Here is a 19205-nt window from a genome sequence, read left to right as displayed (position 1 = left end):
CAATGTCATTGATGAAGATTCCCAATACAGACCCCTGAGGGACACCGCTTGTCACCGGTGTCCATCCAGACATTGAGCCACTGACCGCTGTTCTCTGGGTTTTAGCATCCAACCAGTTCCTCATCCACCAAACAGTCCACCCACCAAATCCACATCTCTCCAATTTGGAGAGAAGGATGTTGTGGGGGACCGTGTCAAAGGCTTTACAGAAGTTCAGATAGACGACATCCATAGCCCTTCCTTTGTCCACTGATGTAGTTGCTCCATGTCATAGTGTTGCCCTTCCTCCCATCTCCTCTGTCCTGGAGAATCTGTAAGTAACCATGTTAGTGGTGATGTCAGTCAGTTGCGACACATGCAGGACCATTGTGGCTTGACCATGGAATACAGGTTCTGTAATAAGAAAATAAGACCTGTCTGATTTAGTCCCTGGCTCTGGGGCTTTGTGCTGAAGCTGTATGATCGGTGTTGATGCCATGAAGGTTGCATGACTTGTTTGGTGCCTACAGGGATTCCTCACCACTGGGAGAGTTTTTTTTCTCCTAGGCTGGGCGAAACAGGCTGCACCTGTCTGTCTCCCCAGAAAGCTGACACAGGGACTGCAGGGGACTGAAGCCCTGCAGCAAAGCAATCTGATATAGATAACAGTTAAAGAAACAGGGTTCTGTGCAAAACCCATCTAGATGCAGTCCTGGGCAACTGACTCTAAATGGCCCTGCTTGAGCAGGGAGGTCAGACCAGAGACCTCCAGAGGTCCCTTCCACTGTGGTTAAGGCTGTCTGGGTGGGAGCTGGTCTTGATGGCAAGGGAGAGCAGCGAGATGCAGTGATACAAAACAGTCATCGGTACTTGTTACTCAGGTGAACATCCAGGTCCCTGCTCCTGAGCTGCAGTCAGATATCATCACCATCACTGGGCTGGCTACCAACCTGGACCGTGCCAAGGCTGGGCTGCTGGAAAGAGTGAAGGAACTGCAAGCTGAACAAGAGGATCGGGTAAGGCCTGTGCCTGTCCTTCTTTCTTGCAGCCAAACAAGGCTTTGGCCTCTGGGCGCTTCTTTCAGAAGCTGCACAGACTCCTGGAACCGCTCTCCTTTTGAGAGCACCCTTAGCTGCTCTGTGGGTGTGGAGTTACCCAAATGGAACCTGTTTTACGTGAACTGATAAGAGAGTTTTGGACTGCCCAGGGCTCTATGACACTTTCACATACCTCTAAGACACCGCCAGCTGGGAACCTTACTGTGCTAGGGGTCTCCATACCTGTTCTCATTGAATCCTTGTCACTGCTCTGAATAAACAGGTGAGGAACTAGTTGCATGGTTGTTAGCTACTTGTAGTTTCCTGCTGAACTTGCTGAAAGCACAGGGCCCCAGCAGACAGACTCTCTTCTGTAGCCACGTACACTGGAGGCATGACCCTGCAGAATCTGTTCCATGCATCTCAGAAGCCAGAAGGAGACACTGGAACTTAGGTGGACATCACTGGACCAGCTGTGGTGTATGCCCTGTCATACCTCACTCTGCTTTTCCTGTTCCAGGCCTTGCGAAGCTTCAAGCTGACAGTCACTGTGGATCCCAAGTATCACCCTAAAATCATTGGGCGGAAGGGAGCAGTGATCACCCAGATACGCACAGAGCATGAGGTCAACATCCAGTTCCCTGACAAGGATGATGAAAGCCAGGTGAGAAGTTAGAGGGCTGCTGGTTGTCTCTGAGCACAGGAGGCACAGCATCTTCTCTGTGACTCTGACCTCGCTGTGCTACCTTTGGATAAGGTGGAGGGTAGAGGTGATTAGCAGGGGGAAGGCTTTATGCCTTTGGCTGCTTTATGAGCCTGGTCTCTTATGCATTTGCCTGCACCCCAGGCCCAAGACCAGATCACCATCACTGGCTATGAGAAGAATGCCGAGGCTGCCCGGGATGCCATCATGAAGATCGTTGGTGAGCTGGAGCAGATGGTCTCTGAGGATGTGACTCTGGACCATCGTGTTCACGCACGCATCATTGGAGCACGTGGTAAAGCCATCCGCAAAATCATGGATGAGTTCAAGGTGAGTGGTGGGGTGATGCAGCACAGGCTGGGCTGGGTCAGTGGTGCCACTTGTTCCTGTGCTAAGAGCTTGGTAGCAGCTTGGTGCTGGGAGCTGAATTCAGGAGTGTGAGGCTCACACCTTGTGGTCCTTGCATCTTGTGCCTTTTGAGCACCTTCAGCTGGAACAGGCGCAAAAGAAAATCTGGTGCTGTCCTGCTCATCTCCAGCTCTGTCACCACAAGTGAGCAGAATCCCTAGGACAAGCACCCTGGTGTGCCCCAGGCAGCTGGACTGTGTGGGCACCGCACCCAGTCACCAGCTGAAGCATCTGCAAGGACCTCAGCTCTGCGCCACCCGTCCCCGAGCCAGGTGAGGGGAGCCTGAGCCCTTGCTGTATTGCTGGAACACAGGCAGATGAGGAACCTGGAAATGCTTCCTCAGTGCGCTGCGTTTGCTTTGCAAACAGCACTGCGCTCTGTCACTCTGTGCAGCCCTTTCAGTGGATTTCTCGCAGACAAGGTTCCACGTGGTCTTCAAAGGGAGGAGCTGGTTATGTCAGCTGCTCCATTACTGCAGGTGGACAGTCAGGCCAGTTGCTGGGGGGCTCTGGGAGAGGACTGTGCCCAGGTGCCCTCAGCTCAAGCTTAACTTGGGGAGATCCTCTGGATTTCTTTGTCTCTCTAGGCCTTGGCTTTCGGAATCTTGGCCAACTCTCAGGGCTCCAGATTTGGTGAAGTGAGCTGACTCCAGGGAGAGCAGCATGCTTTGCTACGGTGCAGTCATGAATGTGAATCCAGAGCAGTTGAGGCTTTGGAAACTTGCGTCTTGGCTGGGCGCAGTTGCTGAAACAAACTTTTTGGTTCCCAAAAGAGCAGCCTTTGATTTTGGTCCTGTCTTGTATGGCTTCTTTGCACCCATCTGGAAGGCAAGCTGCAAGAGAGGTCAGTGGCTGTGTATGGGATGCACCAAGCCAGCTCCATAAAGTGTTTGTCAGCCAGGATGAGTCTGTGGAAGGGACAGAAAGCTTATTGTGCTTCATGCTGATGGCTTCATGGTGAAAATGCCTGCAGCAGCGTGAGGACACTGGCCATGCAGCCCTCTGGAAGATGGGTCCCTGCTGCAGACCCTGCTCTGCCTTCCTTCACAGGGAGCTGCAAGGCCAGGTATATTCCTGTGCAACCTCCAGCATCTGAACTAGGAAGGTCCTAAACAGACTCGCAGCAGTGAATAGATCAGGGCTTTTCTCTTCTGTGAAGCTAATGATGAGGGTCACGGGGAGTCTGTGGCTTTTCACATGTGCAGGTGTAAGTCCTGTCCCGTTCCTTGTGTTGTAGGTGGATATTCGCTTTCCCCAGAGTGGAGCTCCTGACCCTAACTGTGTGACTGTGACAGGACTCCCTGAGAATGTTGAAGAAGCTATTGATCACATCCTGAACTTGGAGGAGGAATACGTAAGTGTTCGGCAAATCTGTGCAGGGTCTCAGCAAGGATTTACTCTGCCACAGAGGTGGATGTGTGAAGTGTCTCCATGTGGTGTTTTCTACCACTGCATTGGAGAACTCAAGCCCTGTGCAGGTGGCAGTGAGTCCTCATCTGCAACTGTCCCTCAGGCCAGCTGGTCGCAGAGCCCCAGGCTGTGCTCTCTGAAGCACTGCAAGGACTGGCCCCACTGTCCAGGAGGGGACATGAATGCAGGACACCTCCAGGATGTGCACATGCTGGCTTTGCTGCAACTTGCATCAGTTAGGAGTTGGTGGCCCTCAGGCTAGTGCAGAAACACTGTGTTTGGTCACTGTGGAACATGCTGATGACCTTTGGATGGGTTACAGCGTGGTGAGATATGGGGAGGAGTTGTGTTATACTAGCTCAAGGAACTATCCAGATCCCCCCCTAACCTGGCCGTGTTGCTGCAGCTTGCAGATGTGGTGGACAATGAGGCAATGCAGGTGTATATGAAGCCCTCTTCGCATGAAGAGTCCAAGGCCCCGTCCAAGGGCTTTGTGGTGAGAGACGCCCCCTGGGCCACTGTCAACAATGAAAAGGTGAGTGCAGCTTGTGCTGCGGGCCTGGGGGCACAGGGAGTGTGGCATCCTTCGCCAAGGACCTGCTCTGAGGTCTGGCCCTCTTATCGCAGCTGGGGAAACCAAGCATGCTCCTCCCTTGGGAGCAGAGACAGCAGTGAAGGGTTGTCCTGCTCTCCTGCGGTCCATGCAGGATGAGGGCAGGCCCGGACACTGCCTCTCCAGCTTCCAAAGGACTGCTGTCTCTTGCCTGCACTGACTGCCACGCTGTGGAGCTGGTGGGGAATGGGGGACCCTTAGCAGAAAGTGTCCCACCAGGTCATGTTGGTTTTAGGGGTGGGATGGGGCACTGGAGTTTGTGACTCGAACCAGCTGGGTGTTTACAGTTGTTGTGGCTGGAGCGCTGGGCTGGGACGTGTGGCAGCTCAGCTGCCCCGGTGCTGCCGAGGGACTGGCCTGACCCCACTCCACTGACTGACTGACTGAGACTGGGCCCTCGGAGCCCCTGATCTGCTGCCATCTGCTCCTGTCTGCACCCTCCTAAATGTCATCTCTAGATGACATCTCAGCCATCCACCCTGGACCATCCTAAGGACATCATGATTGTTTTGATTCCTCACCCGTTGTCTCTCCTCGCGGGACATCAGAAATGCTGCTTAGCTCAGGGGACACTGTGCAGGTTCGCAGCAGGGCAGGAGCTTAACTTGTTCCCTTTTTGTTTGCTCTAGGCCCCTGATATGAGCAGTTCTGAAGACTTCCCCAGCTTTGGGGCTCAAGTGGCCCCCAAGACTCTTCCCTGGGGACCCAAACGATAATGACCTGGAAGCAGAAACATCTCCTCCAGCCCGCTGACCTGACACTAACCTGCCACAAATACTTCCTGTCTGAAATCTGACCCAGCGGCTGGAGCACAAGTCAATTGCCCCAAGAGGTCTCCTAATGGTGTCTGGAGTGCTAGAGCCCATCCTGCTCCCCTCAGCTATCACCGTGGCTAGGACCAACCCTCATCTCTTGATGGATATTCTTTCCTTCTTTGGAACAAGACTTCCACTCCGATTCAAACACTAAAAGTGTGTGTTTTTGTTAGAAACTTCATAATTGACTCAAAGTGGCTAAGATTTGCAGCTTCCCAAGCGCTAGCAGAGCAATCCGCTCTCTTGAGCATGTCTTACTAGGCATTCTCGCCTTCATTAGGAGACCTCCTTTACTGTGGCTAGGAATCTACTTCCTGTCTCATGACCTCAGGAAATAAATTTCCTTGACTTTCTAAAGCCAAAACGTTTGCCCTCTTTCCTTTGTGTTTATCCCAGGCCTTACCTTACCTTTGTAGAGTGCAATCAACTTTTTTTTCCTTTTAACTGCCGAAAATTCATTTAATGCTGAGAGCTGACTGTGGGGAGAGCTTAAAATAATCTGGAAGGTCAGAAACTTGCTTTTTAAAGGAACAAAATCTTCATTAGGCTGTAGAGGCAGCAGAGATCGAAGGGACCAGAACAACGTGCGGCTGCCCTGGTCAGGTAAAGCCCTCCGAGTGCAGCGGGCGCACCCCTGTGCACCCCGAGCACAGCCCCAGCCTGCGCGCTCCACGAGTCTTCCAGCGCGCGGTGACAGACCCCGCTCCTAGTTCCTCGCGTTTCCTCGTCCACTCTTCCCAGCAGCGCCGGCAGGCAGGCGAGCCAGCGTGTGACGGTATTGCTGGATGGGCCAGAGCTGGGTTGGCCACGGTTGCTGCAGTGGCACGACCCAGGAGAAGCTGGTGGGAAGCGCAGCCTTGAGAAGCTGTAGTCCTCTGCTAGCACTGCAGCATCTAGGCTTGAGTGGTAGGGACACCTATTACTATTGCCTTCTTTCTACCTCAAAAGTCAGTACGATGGTGGCCTCTCAGCATAGGTGGGTACGCGGCTGTTCCAGCTCTTGCCCTGGCTCGTAGAGCAGAAGCATGGAAGAGAACCAAGAGGAGCCTTTAGTCTCCAAGTGGCTGCAGGAGCTCCTCAGAGGGAAGCTGAGCATGGTGACGGTCAGGCTGCGAAGCAGAGAGAACCGCAGGACTACTTGCTGAGCTAGAACGGGGCTTGGCCCCAAGGCTGTAGGTGCAGCAGTGGTGAGCCAGGCTTCTGCTCTGCTGGCAATGGGGGCTGCTGGTGCGGCCAGCCCTCCCCGAGGCTTCCATCGTATGGGCAGCAGAGGGTGATCCGTGCTCTGTGCTCTAGGCCGCTGCGCCTGGCCCTGCCATGGCTTCCTGGAATGGGGCTGTGTCCAAGCTCCTCCAGCCTATAAGAGGAAAACCACGTCTTTGTGGAGGGAGACAGGGAACGTGGGGCTTCTCTGGTCCCTCCTTCCCCTGCCTCGGTCCTAAAGAGGTTGTAGTCTGAGCCATTCCTCTATCCCAGCTGCTTCAGCTCTTGGACAAGCAGGTGTCCCTACCCTCTCTAGTGCTGCTTACGGGGCAAAGGCCCAGAACTCTGGCAGGCAGAGCCCGGCATTCTTGCCTTTCCCCCTCTCCGGCAGGCCTGATGTGCTGACGCTTCTCCTTCCCATGCCAGCTCTTCTTGGAAGAGGCTGCTATGCAGAAGTTGAACCAAAACCTCCCAGTGCTCTCTTTAAGTTTGAGAATGATGGAGCTGAGGGCGGCACATTGCAGGTTGCCTGGCTGCCCCTGAAGGACAGGATGGTCAGACACCCCCCATCTGCATCTGTTAGAAAATGGTTTATTACCGCAGTAGCTTAGGTCTGTCCTGTCACCAAGCCTGTTGCCCTCCCCGTGTTATGCCCCCCACGCCCTCACCAGTCGCACAGCTCGGCCTGAGTTACAGTTGGGGCACCACCAGCTGGGCTCGTGCCCCACAGCCCGACCCTCCACTCTAAAGAACGTAATGAAGTGATTGTACCGAGTACTGTCCCCCACCACCCTCCTTCCACAGCAGACTGTGGCATGTGTCCATTCCCTCTCTTTGACGTCTTCCATATTGTACGTTTCCATAGCAATGATCCCTTGGCCTTAATTTTGGAATTTGGAGACTATATGCAAACATGTAAAAAGGCTCATGAGTATGGATGACACTGGAATTTTATAAATTCTAAAATAAAACCTGAAACAGCTTGGAGTGTCACGGATATTATTTCTACTGGTGGGACAAGATCCAAGGCAGCCCTTGCTTGGCTGGGTTTAGCCCCGTTTGAGGAGTTCCAGCGTGCGTGTGTGAGCTTCTGCAGCCATGCCTGTGCTGAGGTGAGTGGCTGGGCCGAGGGAGGCAGCACTGGGCATCGTCCCAGGGAGGGTGTGCAGGGGAGGAGAGGTGCTCCCTCCTGCTCACCACCATAACCAGAGCCTCTGCTCTGCTGCTCCTTGAGAGGCAAAGCTCAGTCTTGGGGTCACAGCCTCTCCAGCTCACCGGCGCCTTGGGAGCTCTTTCACCCCAGCAGCAGCTCTCACAGTACACCCGTCCCTCCAGCTGTAGCTGCAGCCAGCACAGGAGGAGGCAGGAGAGGGAAGAGCAGGAGGCTGCAGCCCTGCCCTGGAAGCAGAGCTGTGGCTGCGCTGTGCAGCTGCTGCCGGCACTGCCCTCTATGAGCTCAGCATGGCCTCTTCATTTCGTGCTGGTCATTAACTCGGTGCTGGAGTTACCTTGTGGTTACCAACAAACTTGGACAAACACCCAGAGCCAGCGGCATCCCTCTCCACGTCCCCAAACCGCGGGTGCCAGGCAGGCAGGGCAGGCCCATGCCTGCTGCCCTGCGGCTCCAGGCTGGCCTATGGGGGATTCGGGGACAGCTGTTCAGTCCCAGCACCATCCATGGGCCTCAGGCATGCTGCGCGGCTCAGCTGCTGGCCAGCTGCTCCGTTTCCCAGTCCCTGCCTGCAGCTTGATCCATGATACTGGCCTTGCTTCTTGTCTCCTGTCTCTCCAAAAGAACCTGAACCACAGAAAAAGGAAGCCGGTGTTTGCACTAGCAAGAGCTGCCACAGCTCCTTACAGGGCAGACTTCTTGCTCAGCCTGTGCCTCTGCACAAGTTTAAAGCAAAAAAGGCTTCAAAGAAGGAGGGGGAGGAGCTGGTGCAGCCCACCTTGTTCTCAGCCAGGGCCTCCTTGGCCAAGTACTGTTCACGCTTCACCTTGACCTCTACAGACTCAGGAATGTCAGGTACCAGCCATGCGATGACACGTCCAATAAAGAAAACCACGTGCTGGAAGTGAGTGGGGACGTGCAGGTTGGCCGAGGTGGCAGGTCCTCACCCCCTGCCCCAGCACTGAGCCCGGGCCCTGCAGCTGGTGCCTCGAACACGATGACGAAGCCCAAGCGTACAGCCAGCAGCTGCCAGTAAGTCAAGGTCAAGTTGCTGTCTCGGTCCCTAAATGCTCTGTATCTGTGAGAGTAAAGCGCAGCCGTTGCTGCCTCTGTCCCCTTCACAGCGGGCATCACCATCACGTGTTGCCGCAGGAGCTTTGATCCCCCAGCCCGCGTGCTGGAGCAGAGCCAGCCCTTGGCCAATCTCAGCCCAGCACCGGGGGGACTTGCTCCCTTCCTCCTTTGCAGAACCACCTCCCACCACACCTCGAGAGCTTTGCTCTAGCCCCAGGTCAGGACGGGCAGACAGCCTCCCATATCGCCCCATGAACGGGCACATTTGGCACAAGCTCAGCCCTGGGATGAGCCAGAGCTCTGAGCAGCTCAGGGCAGCGGGCCTGGCTAAAGGCTGCTGTGCTAAACACAGTCTTTGCTGTGGTGGCAGCAGAGAAAAGCAAATCCAAGTCCAAGCAAATGAGGAGCAGAGGCAGACGAGGCGGGACGGGGGCTCCTACCTGCATGTGGTGTTGCTCTGCAGGACGAAGTCCCACGGCGCATACGCTAAGGCGAAGTTCACATAGCCACGCAGGCTGCTGTCATGGACGTACTCATAGTACATGCGGGGCAGGAAATCGGAGGTGAAGGCGATGAGGAAGGCCTGGGAGCAGGGAGGTGTGCTGCAGCAGGTCCTGCTGCCGGGGGAACACCCCAGGCCCACCAGCAGGACCTCGTCTGTGCCCTCAGCTTTCCACTTCTCCTTGCCCTCAGCCTGACAAACCAGACATGAATGCCACTTGGGCTTAGACAGCAGCTGGCTCCTCATGGCTCTGTGTCCTGGTCTCACCCCGCAGATGAACCCAGGCAGGGCCACATGCCTTGGAGGGTGACGGCTTTCCACTGCCCATGGCTGGAGCTGCACCTTCTGCAGAGGTGGATGCACCCCAGGCACTGCAGCTCCCTTCGCCACTCAGCGTCTCACAGCAGTAAAAATTCCCCTACCCCCCTCACCACCCGCCTGCCCGGCGTACGTTGCTGGTGACAGCCAGGTGAGCGATGGCCTCCAGGATGGAGAACCAGATGCCAATGCCCTGTGCTCGCTCGGCCACTGGCCGCCGGTAGTCACAGATGAACTTCTGGGCATCCAGGCGGATTTCCACCCAGTTGTTGAGGAGGGCAAAGAGGGGTGCCAGGGGACAGGCTGCCACAAAGATGGTGATGAAGCCAAACTGTAGGACTGAGAGGAAGAGGAGGGCGGGACAGGCTGAGAGGCAGCAGCAGCAGCTCCGGCATCTCCCAGCTCTGTCCTGGGGGTGTGGGGCAGCCCTTCTCCCTCCAGCACCCCTGCATGCTCGAGGTCCTTTCCCCTGTGGACCTCCTGCCTCTCCCCAGAGGCACTCTCTCCTCCAGCGCTTCTGCCCTCCCCAACCCCGAGGCCAGTCCGTACCCATCTCCAGGTACTCATCAAACAGCCCCTCAAACACCAGCAGCTGGTGGTTCATCACCCAGGGTGGCTGCTCTGCCTCCTTCCTTGTCTTCTGGGTGGAGAGGAGCTTGTGCTTGTGCCACCAGCACTTCAGCTTCCTGGGGAGACAAGAGCGGCCGCTGTCCCCCACTGCAGCCAGCCAGCATCACTCACCGCGGAGCCCCACAGCACACCCGTGCCCTGAAGCACCCGGCAGCCACGCCATACTCACGGGATGGCCACCTCCTGCACGTTGTTGATGATCTGCTTCCCCACCATGATGACCAGCAGCTCCTGTGCCAGCTCAGTGAAGCACCCGCCTGGGATGCACTGCAGGGAGAGAGGGTCCCTCATCCCGCTGGGTCGGGCATGCGGGGATCAGAGGCCCCCCCCGCATGGGCAGGCATCCCTGCAGTGTGCACCAGCCCTGGCTGGGGCAGCAGGCACAGGGTCCTTCCTGGCCAGCACTCACCTCCTCGTTTCGGACCCCCAGAAAGCTCATGTGGTTCCCAGGGTAGCCGACAAACCTGCGGGAGCCACGGCAGAGCCGTGAGCAGGGACCCAGGGATGTGCCAGGAGCGGCCCCCGGGGCGGACGGGCTTCTTCTGGTTCACCCAGAGCCCTCATCTCCGCCACCACAGGGGACAAAAGGGCTGGTGGTGGGTGCCTCTGCTGGAGAGAGACCCCTGGTCCCAGGCTGGGACCTGCTGCATCAGTTAGCCCACAGCAGGCTGGCGCTGTGGCCTGTGGCCCTGGGAAGGCTCCGCTCTCCGGTGGGACCATCTCCCCCCAGCGCGGTGCTCCTGGCCCACGACAGCAGCAGCACTGCCCCGTCCTTCAGCCCTGCAAAGCCCAGAGGCCCCGAGGGCTGCAGGAGATGGGGAAGAGCCCTGCTCCCCACAAAGGCCTTACTTGCCCTTGAAGAAGGCGACGTAAATGGGAGAGGAGTAGAAGGTGACAAACTGGAAGATGAACACTTTGAAGGTGAAGGCATCCTCGTACTTGGTCCGGGTGCGGTGCATCTCTGTGGGGGAGTGCGGGGATGTGGCCCTATGCTGGCCCAGGGTGCTGTTCCACATGGCGTGACTCGAAGCAGCGCCCCACAGTCCAGCGTCCCCAGACCTGGGGCAGTACCAACCAATGCACCTGCCACTTGGCTGTCTGCTTTGCACCAAAAAATAATCTTCCTCCGTTCTGCTCCATATGAACAGCCTTTGTGTCTCATTAAATGCAACAAAAATACCCCATATGCTTTTCTACCCCAGACCTCAAAAATTAGCATGGATATTTCCATTAAAACCACCTAGAAGATAAACCCTACACTCTTTTTTTTTCTGCTGACGAAACACTTCTCCCTGAAGGTCTTGTTCTTGCAGCTCTCCTATACTCCATAAAGCCATCATCCTCTGGATTGTCAGCCAGCTTTCCCTGCATTTGGGGCTCTGCCCTTACTGACTGCTCACTCCCATCAGTGTCTGGCTTGCAGGACCCTCACCAGCTTACCCCACTTGGTGAGGAAATGAGCCAGCGAAATATAGATCTTGGAGAGTACGAGGATGAAGATGAGGTTCACAACTGAGCCGGTGATGCTAGCGATGCGGGATGCCTACAGGGAAAAGCAACACGCAGAGCACAGGGGCTTGCGAGCAAGCCCAGCTAGTGAAACAGGTCCAGGAGTGGCTCTGGCCACCTCTTACCGAAGCCACAAAGCAGAAGTACCCCGAGCTGGAGAGGAAGATGGCGAGCACTGCCTGGTAGAGGATAACAGAGACCAGGAACATCACAACCATGGCAATCTGCAAAGAGCACGCGGGGTATGAGCAGTGGGGTGTGGGCTTAGCGAGCAGAGAGCCACAGGTTCCACCACAGGCCAGGGAGAACCGTGCTCATCCCCAGCTTAACCTGTGCTCTCTTAGCCCAAATGGAGCCCATCCCACCATGTTCTGCTGCCCCAGGTCGGACGGTGGGCAGATGCTGCTGCAGCCCCACATCCAGTATTGCTCTGCACTCTCACAGATCTCCTGCCTACAGGCAAGGGAGCAGCAGCCAGCAGCCCATCAGGGCTCCCACCATTACCTGTTGGACCCTTTGCTGGCAGTTTTGCACCAAGCACTGCAATCAAGCCCCAGCAGCAGCACCAGCACATCGGGGTGCAGGCACCTCCACCACCACCAACCCGGGAGTGAAGAGAAGGGAAGGGGTGAGGGGGAGGTCAGGGCACTTACGAAGGCACGTCACTGAACATCAGGAAAATGCCTGTGATGAACACCACCATTCCCACCACCGCGGCAGGCAAGAGCCATCCCGTATAGAATCCTGGAGACAGTGGGGTGGGGACTATGAGTCCTGCAGGCCTCTGCCATGGCCACCAAGCCACGAGCAGCTCCAGCCACCAAGGACCTGCCCAAATGCAGCATAGCACTAGCCTAAAACCACGCAGGCTTTAGAAGACCTGAGCATGGACCCAGACCTTCAGAGTAGCTGTCAGACTCCAGCTAGTCCTTTTAGAACACAAGGGGCATGGCTAGTGCTGCCACCACTCACTGCCGTTGAAACGGAGAGCATCCTGGGGCACAGCTGCACCTGCATCCCAGGGCAGAGCTGCGTGTGCATCCCGGGGCAGAGCTGAATGTGTGTCCCAGGGCACAGCTGCGTGTGCATCCCAGGGCACAGCTGAATGTGTGTCCCGGGGCAGAGCTGCATATGCGTCCCGGGGCACAGCTGCATGTGCATCCCGAGGCACAGCTGCATGTGCATCCTGGGGCAGAGCTGCATGTGCATCCCGGGGCAACCCCTTCCCCGCACCGCAAGGCCACGGGAGCCGATCCCCAGGAGATCTAAGGGCTGCAGGCAGGACTTACCCAGCCAGGCAAAGTAGAAAGCCACCTTCTCCCCAAAGTACTTGCAGATGTGATCCAGCGGCTGGTACTTGCTCCATTTCCCCCAGCTGTCCCAGTACTGGAAGAGGACCTGGCGCTGGCTGAGGCTGCCGGCAGCCAGCTCCTCCAGCTGCAGTTTGTAGGGGCCCTGCGGGGACAGACAGCGGTGGGCACAGGGCTGGCGGGGCGCGGGGTGGTCCTGGGATGTCTCACCTCGTGCAGTGGGAAGGCAGCAGTGAAGACGTTCTTGCTCAGCAGCTGGTCCACCCCCACCTCCCGCTCCCTAGAGTGGCCATACTGTGTCGTGGCCAGGATCTCGTGGAGCTGCAGGGCAATGCCGGGAGAGGTGAGGGGGATGCAGCTGTCCCCTGTGATGGGGAGATGGGTACCCACCACCAGTCAGCTTTTCAGTTCCCAGATGCTGAATGGCAGGAGCAGGGTTTCTCCCCAAGCCTCTTAATTGCCTCTAGAGTTATTAGCACTCAGCAACCCAGTTTGGGACCTTGGAGGCCATGAAAACACGTCTGCTCACAGCACTTCACCCGCAGACTGTGACCAGGGAGGAGAAGCCGTGGCAGCCTCGGTGCTCACAATTTGGTGCCGCTGGGTCATGGAGAAGAAGGTGTCCTGCTGATTGCTCCCCAGGAACCTAGAAGGGCACAGAGGAGCAGCTCAGCAGAGCCCAGTGCTCAGCAGAGGGGCTGCAGCATCCCCTCCCCACAGTGCCCACCAACTGGGAACCACGTCCCAACACGGTCCCTCCTGTGCTCACCAGCACAGCTTGTTGGCCTTGAAGGGGCAGGTGTAGTAGTCCAGTGGCAGGTTGGGAACCTCCTGGGCCATCAGGTTGGGGATGCCCAGCTTCTGCAGCACACTGGCTGACCAGTTGGAGGTCTGTCTGGGCAGTGCCTGGATGGATGGCAGAAATGTCTCAGGAGGAGGTAGCGGGAGCAAGAAGGCACCAAGCTGGAGAGAACAGTGCCTGGGCTGTGCCAAATACAGGAGCCCGCTCTTCAAGGGCCAGGGAAAGAGGGGATGGGGCACCGGAGGAGAAGTTCAGAAGGGGAACAAGGTGGGATCTTACAACTGTGCATGGGACAAGACTGGTGACTCGGTACTACTGGGTTCGCCAGAAAGCAAGGAAGCTGCAAACTCCACCAGAGACCCACAGCAAGCAGCTGCCCAGCCTGTCACCGAGAGTGGGGTACTGCGAGTGCTGGAAGCACTGTCCCCTATTCCAAGTGAGCTTGGGCACCGCAGCCCCTCACCTGCAGCGGCACACGGAGCCGCAGCTCCTCGGCGTAGTAGCAGAGCACACTCCAGGGCGTGCTCAGCAGCAGGTAATGCACCACCTTCTTCTCCATGCAGGCTGTGTGCTGTTGGGAGGAGATCCCAGTGGAGATGAGGCTGCTGACACCAGCGCAGGTCCCTGCAGGAGGCCCTGGGGTGACTCCACACTGGTGTGGATCAGCTGAGCAGAGCTGACCCAGCAGAGAAGAGCACAAACACCTCCCACCCCACGCTCCAGCTCAGCTGCCCACAAACCTGGGCTCCCCTCCCATGCGAGGGCAACCATAGTGTGGCCTCCCTCGTCCCAGGTCACAGAGCACACCTCTGGTTATCGGGGGCGGGGGGCAGAAATCTGAGGCCAGGTCCCTGGCTACCTTCTCCATGTGGATCCCTGCAGCATGAAGATTGTCCAGAAACTTCTTCCGCCAGGTCTTGTGGATGGTGGCAGATCCTTCCTGCAAGCCCCTGTTCTCATGGCTGTCTTGCTGCCCACTCAGCTCCCAAGGAAGAGTTTCCCACACCAGGACAAAGTCTGTGGTGAGGAAAGGGAGCTCGTACCCACCCCATGGGTGGGAATAGCAGCAGATCCCAGAGCTGTCCCCATCCTGCGTGTCCCTCTCCTGTGGGACTTGGTGGTCTTGTGGGGCTGGGTGTTCTCCTGTGAGTAGAATGAGGTGTCAAGGGGAGGACATGCCTGGTCTGGAAGGGGCTGCCAGCCACCTTGCTTGGGGGTTTGTAGTGCAGGAGGAAGGAAGCTAGATGACCCAACATGAGTTGGGGCCAGCGCCATCTTGCAGAAGGGAAAGGCTCGAGCACCCAAGCAGGGTGGTGCTGTCAGGGCTTGCAGGAGGTCTGATGCCCTCTGGATGTGCTGTACAGACCAGCTACAGTAAGCAGGACCAGCTGTCACCAGCTCCAGCTGAGGAGCCCAGCAGCTTTCCCCATCCAACCCAGGCTTCTCGCCAAGGTAGGAAGGAACCGGCCTTAAAGACCAGCGTTTCTCCCTCACCTATCTGTGTAGAGCCATCACTGAAGACATTGGCTGTGCTCTTCTGGTCCAGGGCTGAGCTGCCGGGCTGGAAGCAGGACATAGCGGGTAATGAGAGCAGCGATTCCCCAGGCAGCTCAGCTGGGAGGGGGACAGACTGCAGCCACCCACCTGGGGGGTGTCAATGGCCTCCTCGCTCAGGCTGCCGTAGCAAGTGGCTCTGCCGGCCTGTCCCACCTGGCTGCAGTGGGGATCGTCCATGCTCCTGCTCCGCTGCATGGCAAACCTTCACGCCCTTTCCTCCTGCTGCTGGGAAGCAAACCCAGGCAACTGCGGACATCCCGCAGCACCCACCTCTCCCGGCCATGCCGGAGCCCTGGCGCTGGTGGTGCAGCTGGCCTGGCTCCTCTGCCGGCCCCACAGCTCCTGGCCACGGACGATGACACCTGGGAACCCAGCCCACCTGCTGTCAGGAATGCTTCCAGGTAGAGAACAAGGAGACACAAGTGGTCAGTGCTCTTGTGCAGTGTCCTCCCTTCACACCACCACCTAGACTCCCTCCAAGTGCCCCTCTCCCAAAGACATGGTGGGGACACTGTGGGGGGTCAGCTCTGTCACTGTGGGGAAGGACTTTCCGACACGCTCCCCACAGAGGGACCCAGCTCAAAGGCACATCCACCAGCACGCACAACCTGGTGATGGAGAAGCCAGGGACACCCACTCCACCCCAGAAATAGGGTCCAGTCCATGCCCAAGCACAATATATCCAAAAGATATGGCAGCTGAGCTCCCTCAGCTCTCATTTTTGGAACTGGAAACACCTCAAGAAGCTGAGGTATGAGATGGGAACCTCACGCAACGGCTCACACTGGCTCAGAAACACAGGAGTTGAATAATAACCCAGAAATATGACTTCTGTAGAGGTGGGGGGACAAGGAGGGTGTCACAGCAGCATGAGCTGCCAGGCTGGGAGGATGTTGCACGTGCAGTGGAAGGAAAAGTTCTCTTCCAATGCACCATCTACCTAAAAAAGGAGCCAAGGAACTTCCATGTGTCCTTCATTGACATATTTTGTTATCATGAAGACTGTTACCGATCAAGGCAAGAGCTGCTGGTTTGATTTTGTCCTACTTGAGTCAGATGTTTGTGCTTTAGCTGACTTGGTGGTTGCATTCCAAGAGCTGCATGAAAGCCACCAGCAGCACTGCCAACAGCGAGGACAACACGTCAGCCAGGGAAACCAGCTCCATCAGTAGCAGAGTGGGGAAAATGCATTCCCATTTCTCCAGAGCTCTATGGGGGCCTGGCCCAATTCATTATCACACCACGCAATGTGCCCAGAGCCACAGCCTGTCACAGTGGGGCTCTGAGCTCATTGCTGAACAGCAAGGAAATGGAGCTGGCATTACTAATGATGTCAGGTTGCTCCTCCAAACCATGTGGCTCTTCATTTTTACTTTTGAGGCAAGTGGTGTAAAAGAAGAAACTCCAGACAGTCTCAGTTTCTCAAATCACCATGTGCCCCTGGCCAAAAGCAAGGTGGGCAAAAGAGCCCCTTGCAGAAGCCATTGACAACTCACACAAGCAGAGCTCTTCTGATACAAGAGTTTACTCTGGCATCAGCAGAGCAGGAAGACGACATTTGGTAACTTCACCTAAAAGCATTAGAAACCCATTCTTCAAAGCAAAGAAGTCATGGGACCAAGCCTCTTGCTCTTACAGTAAGGACTAGTTAGTGTGCAAATAAAGTGTGCTAGGACCACGAAGAGTTGTAAAGGTGCCATGAGGAGCTCAAGTGTCTAAATGTTGCAGCACCCAAAGTGTCCCCAGCCGGGCTTCTCGAAAGGGCCGGGTCCCCCCTGGGAAGGTGTCACTGTGACCACGTTGTGACAACCTGCCTGGCACCTGGTGAGCTGCACTCGGCAGCCAGCGGGAGACCTGCACAAACAAAGATGTGCCTGCGGTCACAGTGAATGTGAAGTCAGTTGTGCTGGGGGCCTGGAAAACCAGGAACACGCTTGGGACGAGGGGCAGAGAACTCTGACCTGGGCAGAGGTGCAGGTTCCAACCCCCACCTAATTCCCTTCCAGCATCTCAGTCCCCCCGGCCACCTTCAGCCAACACCCTTGGAACTTCCACACCTTGGGCCAAATACCATCTATCTTCATTTATGCCCTTTGCAACTCCTACCAAGTGAACACAGTTGCTAGACATCACAAAATTTCACTTGGTTTGGGTCTTGTGACCTTTCAGTGCCCCAGTCAAATAAACCAGGGGGGCTGGGCTGATGCACGACCAATGCAAAATCTCCCTGAGGAAACACGTGTGTCCTGTAAAGCTCTGGGCTGATCTACCCCATAAAAAGCCTCTGTTGCACCCAGAAATCCTTCTGGCAGCTGGAGCACACGGGCAGCTCCAGACCTGCCTCCCCGGAGCACGGGGCACAGAGCTGCTTCAGGTACAGTGTCTGGTCATCACTTCCCACAGACGGCAACAAAACACAGAACCCCAGGCTGGTTGGGTTGCAGGACCTCCATAGATCCCCCAGTGCAACCCCTGCTCACACAGGGTCACAGAGCAGATCACACAGGTGGGTCCAGGGGGTTTGAATGTCTCAGAGAAGGAGATTCCACACCCACTCTGGGCAGCCTGGGCCAGGCTCTGGCACCTCCCAGCAAACAAGTTTCTGCTCATGTTCAGATGGAGCCTCCTGTGTTTCAGTCTGTGCCCGATGCCACTCACCCTGGCGTTGGGCACCACTGAACAGAGTCTGGTCCATCCTCTGACTCCCACCCTGAGATATTGATCCCATTGATCAGATCCCTCTCAGCTTCTCTTCTCCAGCTCAACAGCCCCAGCTCTCTCGGTCTTTCCTCATCAGAAAGATGCTCCAGACCCTTCAGATCCTTGCAGCCCTAAAAAACCCGTTCAGCTGACGCATGTGACATCTCAGGGCACAGACAGCTCCAGGCCCTGCCCTGGCGCCGGAGGGGACAGCGTGGCTGGCAGCAGCAGGGTGGCTGGGGACCCAGGGTGGTGCCGCATCCTGTCCTGCACCCGCAGCTCCCAGTGAGACCCCAAACCAGCAGCTTTTCTACCCTACCTGCTGCCAGGGGCCCTGCCCGCCTTGTTCCTCCCACGGCGCCGGAGCTGAGCGCTCTCACAGTCTGGGCCAAAGGAGTTCTCCCGCTCTTCGCCTGCTTCTCCTCAGGTGGGGAGGGAGCGGGAAGCGCCGCCCAGTTGCTCAAACCCAGGGCTGACAACTGTTTCCAATCTTGGGAAACACCAGGGTCCTGCATAAGAGGGATGGAGCTTTGCTTGAGGAGGAGGAGGGGAGAACAGGTTTGCAAGCACCTTCCTCTTTGCAACCACCTTCCTTGGAGCCGCCTGGAGCAGGTGCAGCCTTTGTTTGGGCTGGAGGTGGGGACCTGAATGGCCCTGGGCAAACACTGCTCGGTGGGGCTACCTGTGCAACAAGAGACAGAAATGCAGAGGGGCAGCAGGTCTCCCCTGCACCCGGGAGGGTCTGGTGCCTGGTCAAGGCACAAGAATTTTTGGTCACCAGGGAAACTTTCACAGAATCCCAGAATGTCAGGGACTGGAATGGCCCTGGAAAGCTCATCCAGTGCAATCCCCCCATGGAGCAGGAACACCCAGATGAGGTTACACAGGAAGGTGTCCAGGCGGGTTGGAATGTCTGCACAGAAGGAGACTCCACAACCTCCCTGGGCAGCCTGGGCCAGGCTCTGACACCCTCACCAGGAACAAGTTTCTTCTCCTATTTAAATGGAACCTCCTGTGTTCCAGTTTGCACCCATTGCCCCTTGTCCTGTCACTGGTTGTCACCGAGAAGAGCCTGGCTCCATCCTCCTGACACTCCCCCTTTCCATATTGACCCCCATGAATGAGTCCCCCCTCAGTCTCCTCTTCTCCAGCTCCAGAGCCCCAGCTCCCTCAGCCTTTCCTCACACGGGAGATGCTCCACTCCCTTCAGCATCTTGGTGGCTGCGCTGGACTCTCTCCAGCAGTTCCCTGTCCTGCTGGAACTGAGGGGCCCAACTTTAAGCACTGTGCTCACCTCACACCCAGAAGATAAAAGTTTCTGCCAGGTTTGTCAGCTTTGGGGAGCGAAAATGAGAAACCCAGCTGTGTTTTTGTGTCCCAGGCGCTGCCAGCCAAGGGGCACACTGCCAGCCAGCAGCCCAGGGGACAAGGTGCATGTGCGGTGGTGACGGCCACTGAGCAGCC

General features: G+C 56.8%; 2 protein-coding genes across 4 annotated transcripts in view; one reads left to right on the top strand and one right to left on the bottom strand.

Moving 5' to 3' along the window:
* HDLBP (high density lipoprotein binding protein) overlaps positions 1-7150 on the top strand; it is a 41100-nt gene extending 33950 nt beyond the window's left edge. For all 3 annotated transcript variants that reach the window (XM_065074212.1, XM_065074215.1, XM_065074213.1), the window contains exons 23-28: positions 861-995; positions 1537-1680; positions 1864-2049; positions 3365-3481; positions 3944-4072; positions 4780-7150. In XM_065074212.1, coding sequence (XP_064930284.1) covers positions 861-995; positions 1537-1680; positions 1864-2049; positions 3365-3481; positions 3944-4072; positions 4780-4866 — 798 coding nt within the window. In that variant the 3' untranslated portion in view covers positions 4867-7150. The remainder of the gene's footprint in view (positions 1-860; positions 996-1536; positions 1681-1863; positions 2050-3364; positions 3482-3943; positions 4073-4779) is intronic.
* A 392-nt stretch (positions 7151-7542) lies between these two features.
* Positions 7543-15218, bottom strand: ANO7 (anoctamin 7). Its single transcript, XM_065073230.1, has 21 exons — positions 15129-15218; positions 14979-15045; positions 14344-14627; positions 13948-14055; positions 13452-13588; positions 13271-13328; positions 12893-13003; positions 12662-12827; positions 12026-12116; positions 11738-11825; positions 11498-11635; positions 11304-11406; positions 10713-10824; positions 10273-10327; positions 10033-10130; positions 9783-9919; positions 9367-9572; positions 8854-8996; positions 8327-8417; positions 8118-8237; positions 7543-7966 (listed from the first exon to the last, which is right to left on the bottom strand). Exons 1-21 carry the CDS (start codon positions 15216-15218, stop codon positions 7871-7873), a joined length of 2499 nt encoding a protein of 832 aa, XP_064929302.1. The 3' UTR covers positions 7543-7870.
* Positions 15219-19205: the final 3987 nt, after the last annotated feature.

The sequence above is a fragment of the Columba livia genome, chromosome 9 (genome assembly GCF_036013475.1).
Source record: "Columba livia isolate bColLiv1 breed racing homer chromosome 9, bColLiv1.pat.W.v2, whole genome shotgun sequence".
Taxonomy (NCBI): Eukaryota; Metazoa; Chordata; class Aves; order Columbiformes; family Columbidae; genus Columba; species Columba livia.
This window is presented reverse-complemented; position numbering and strand designations above follow the sequence as displayed.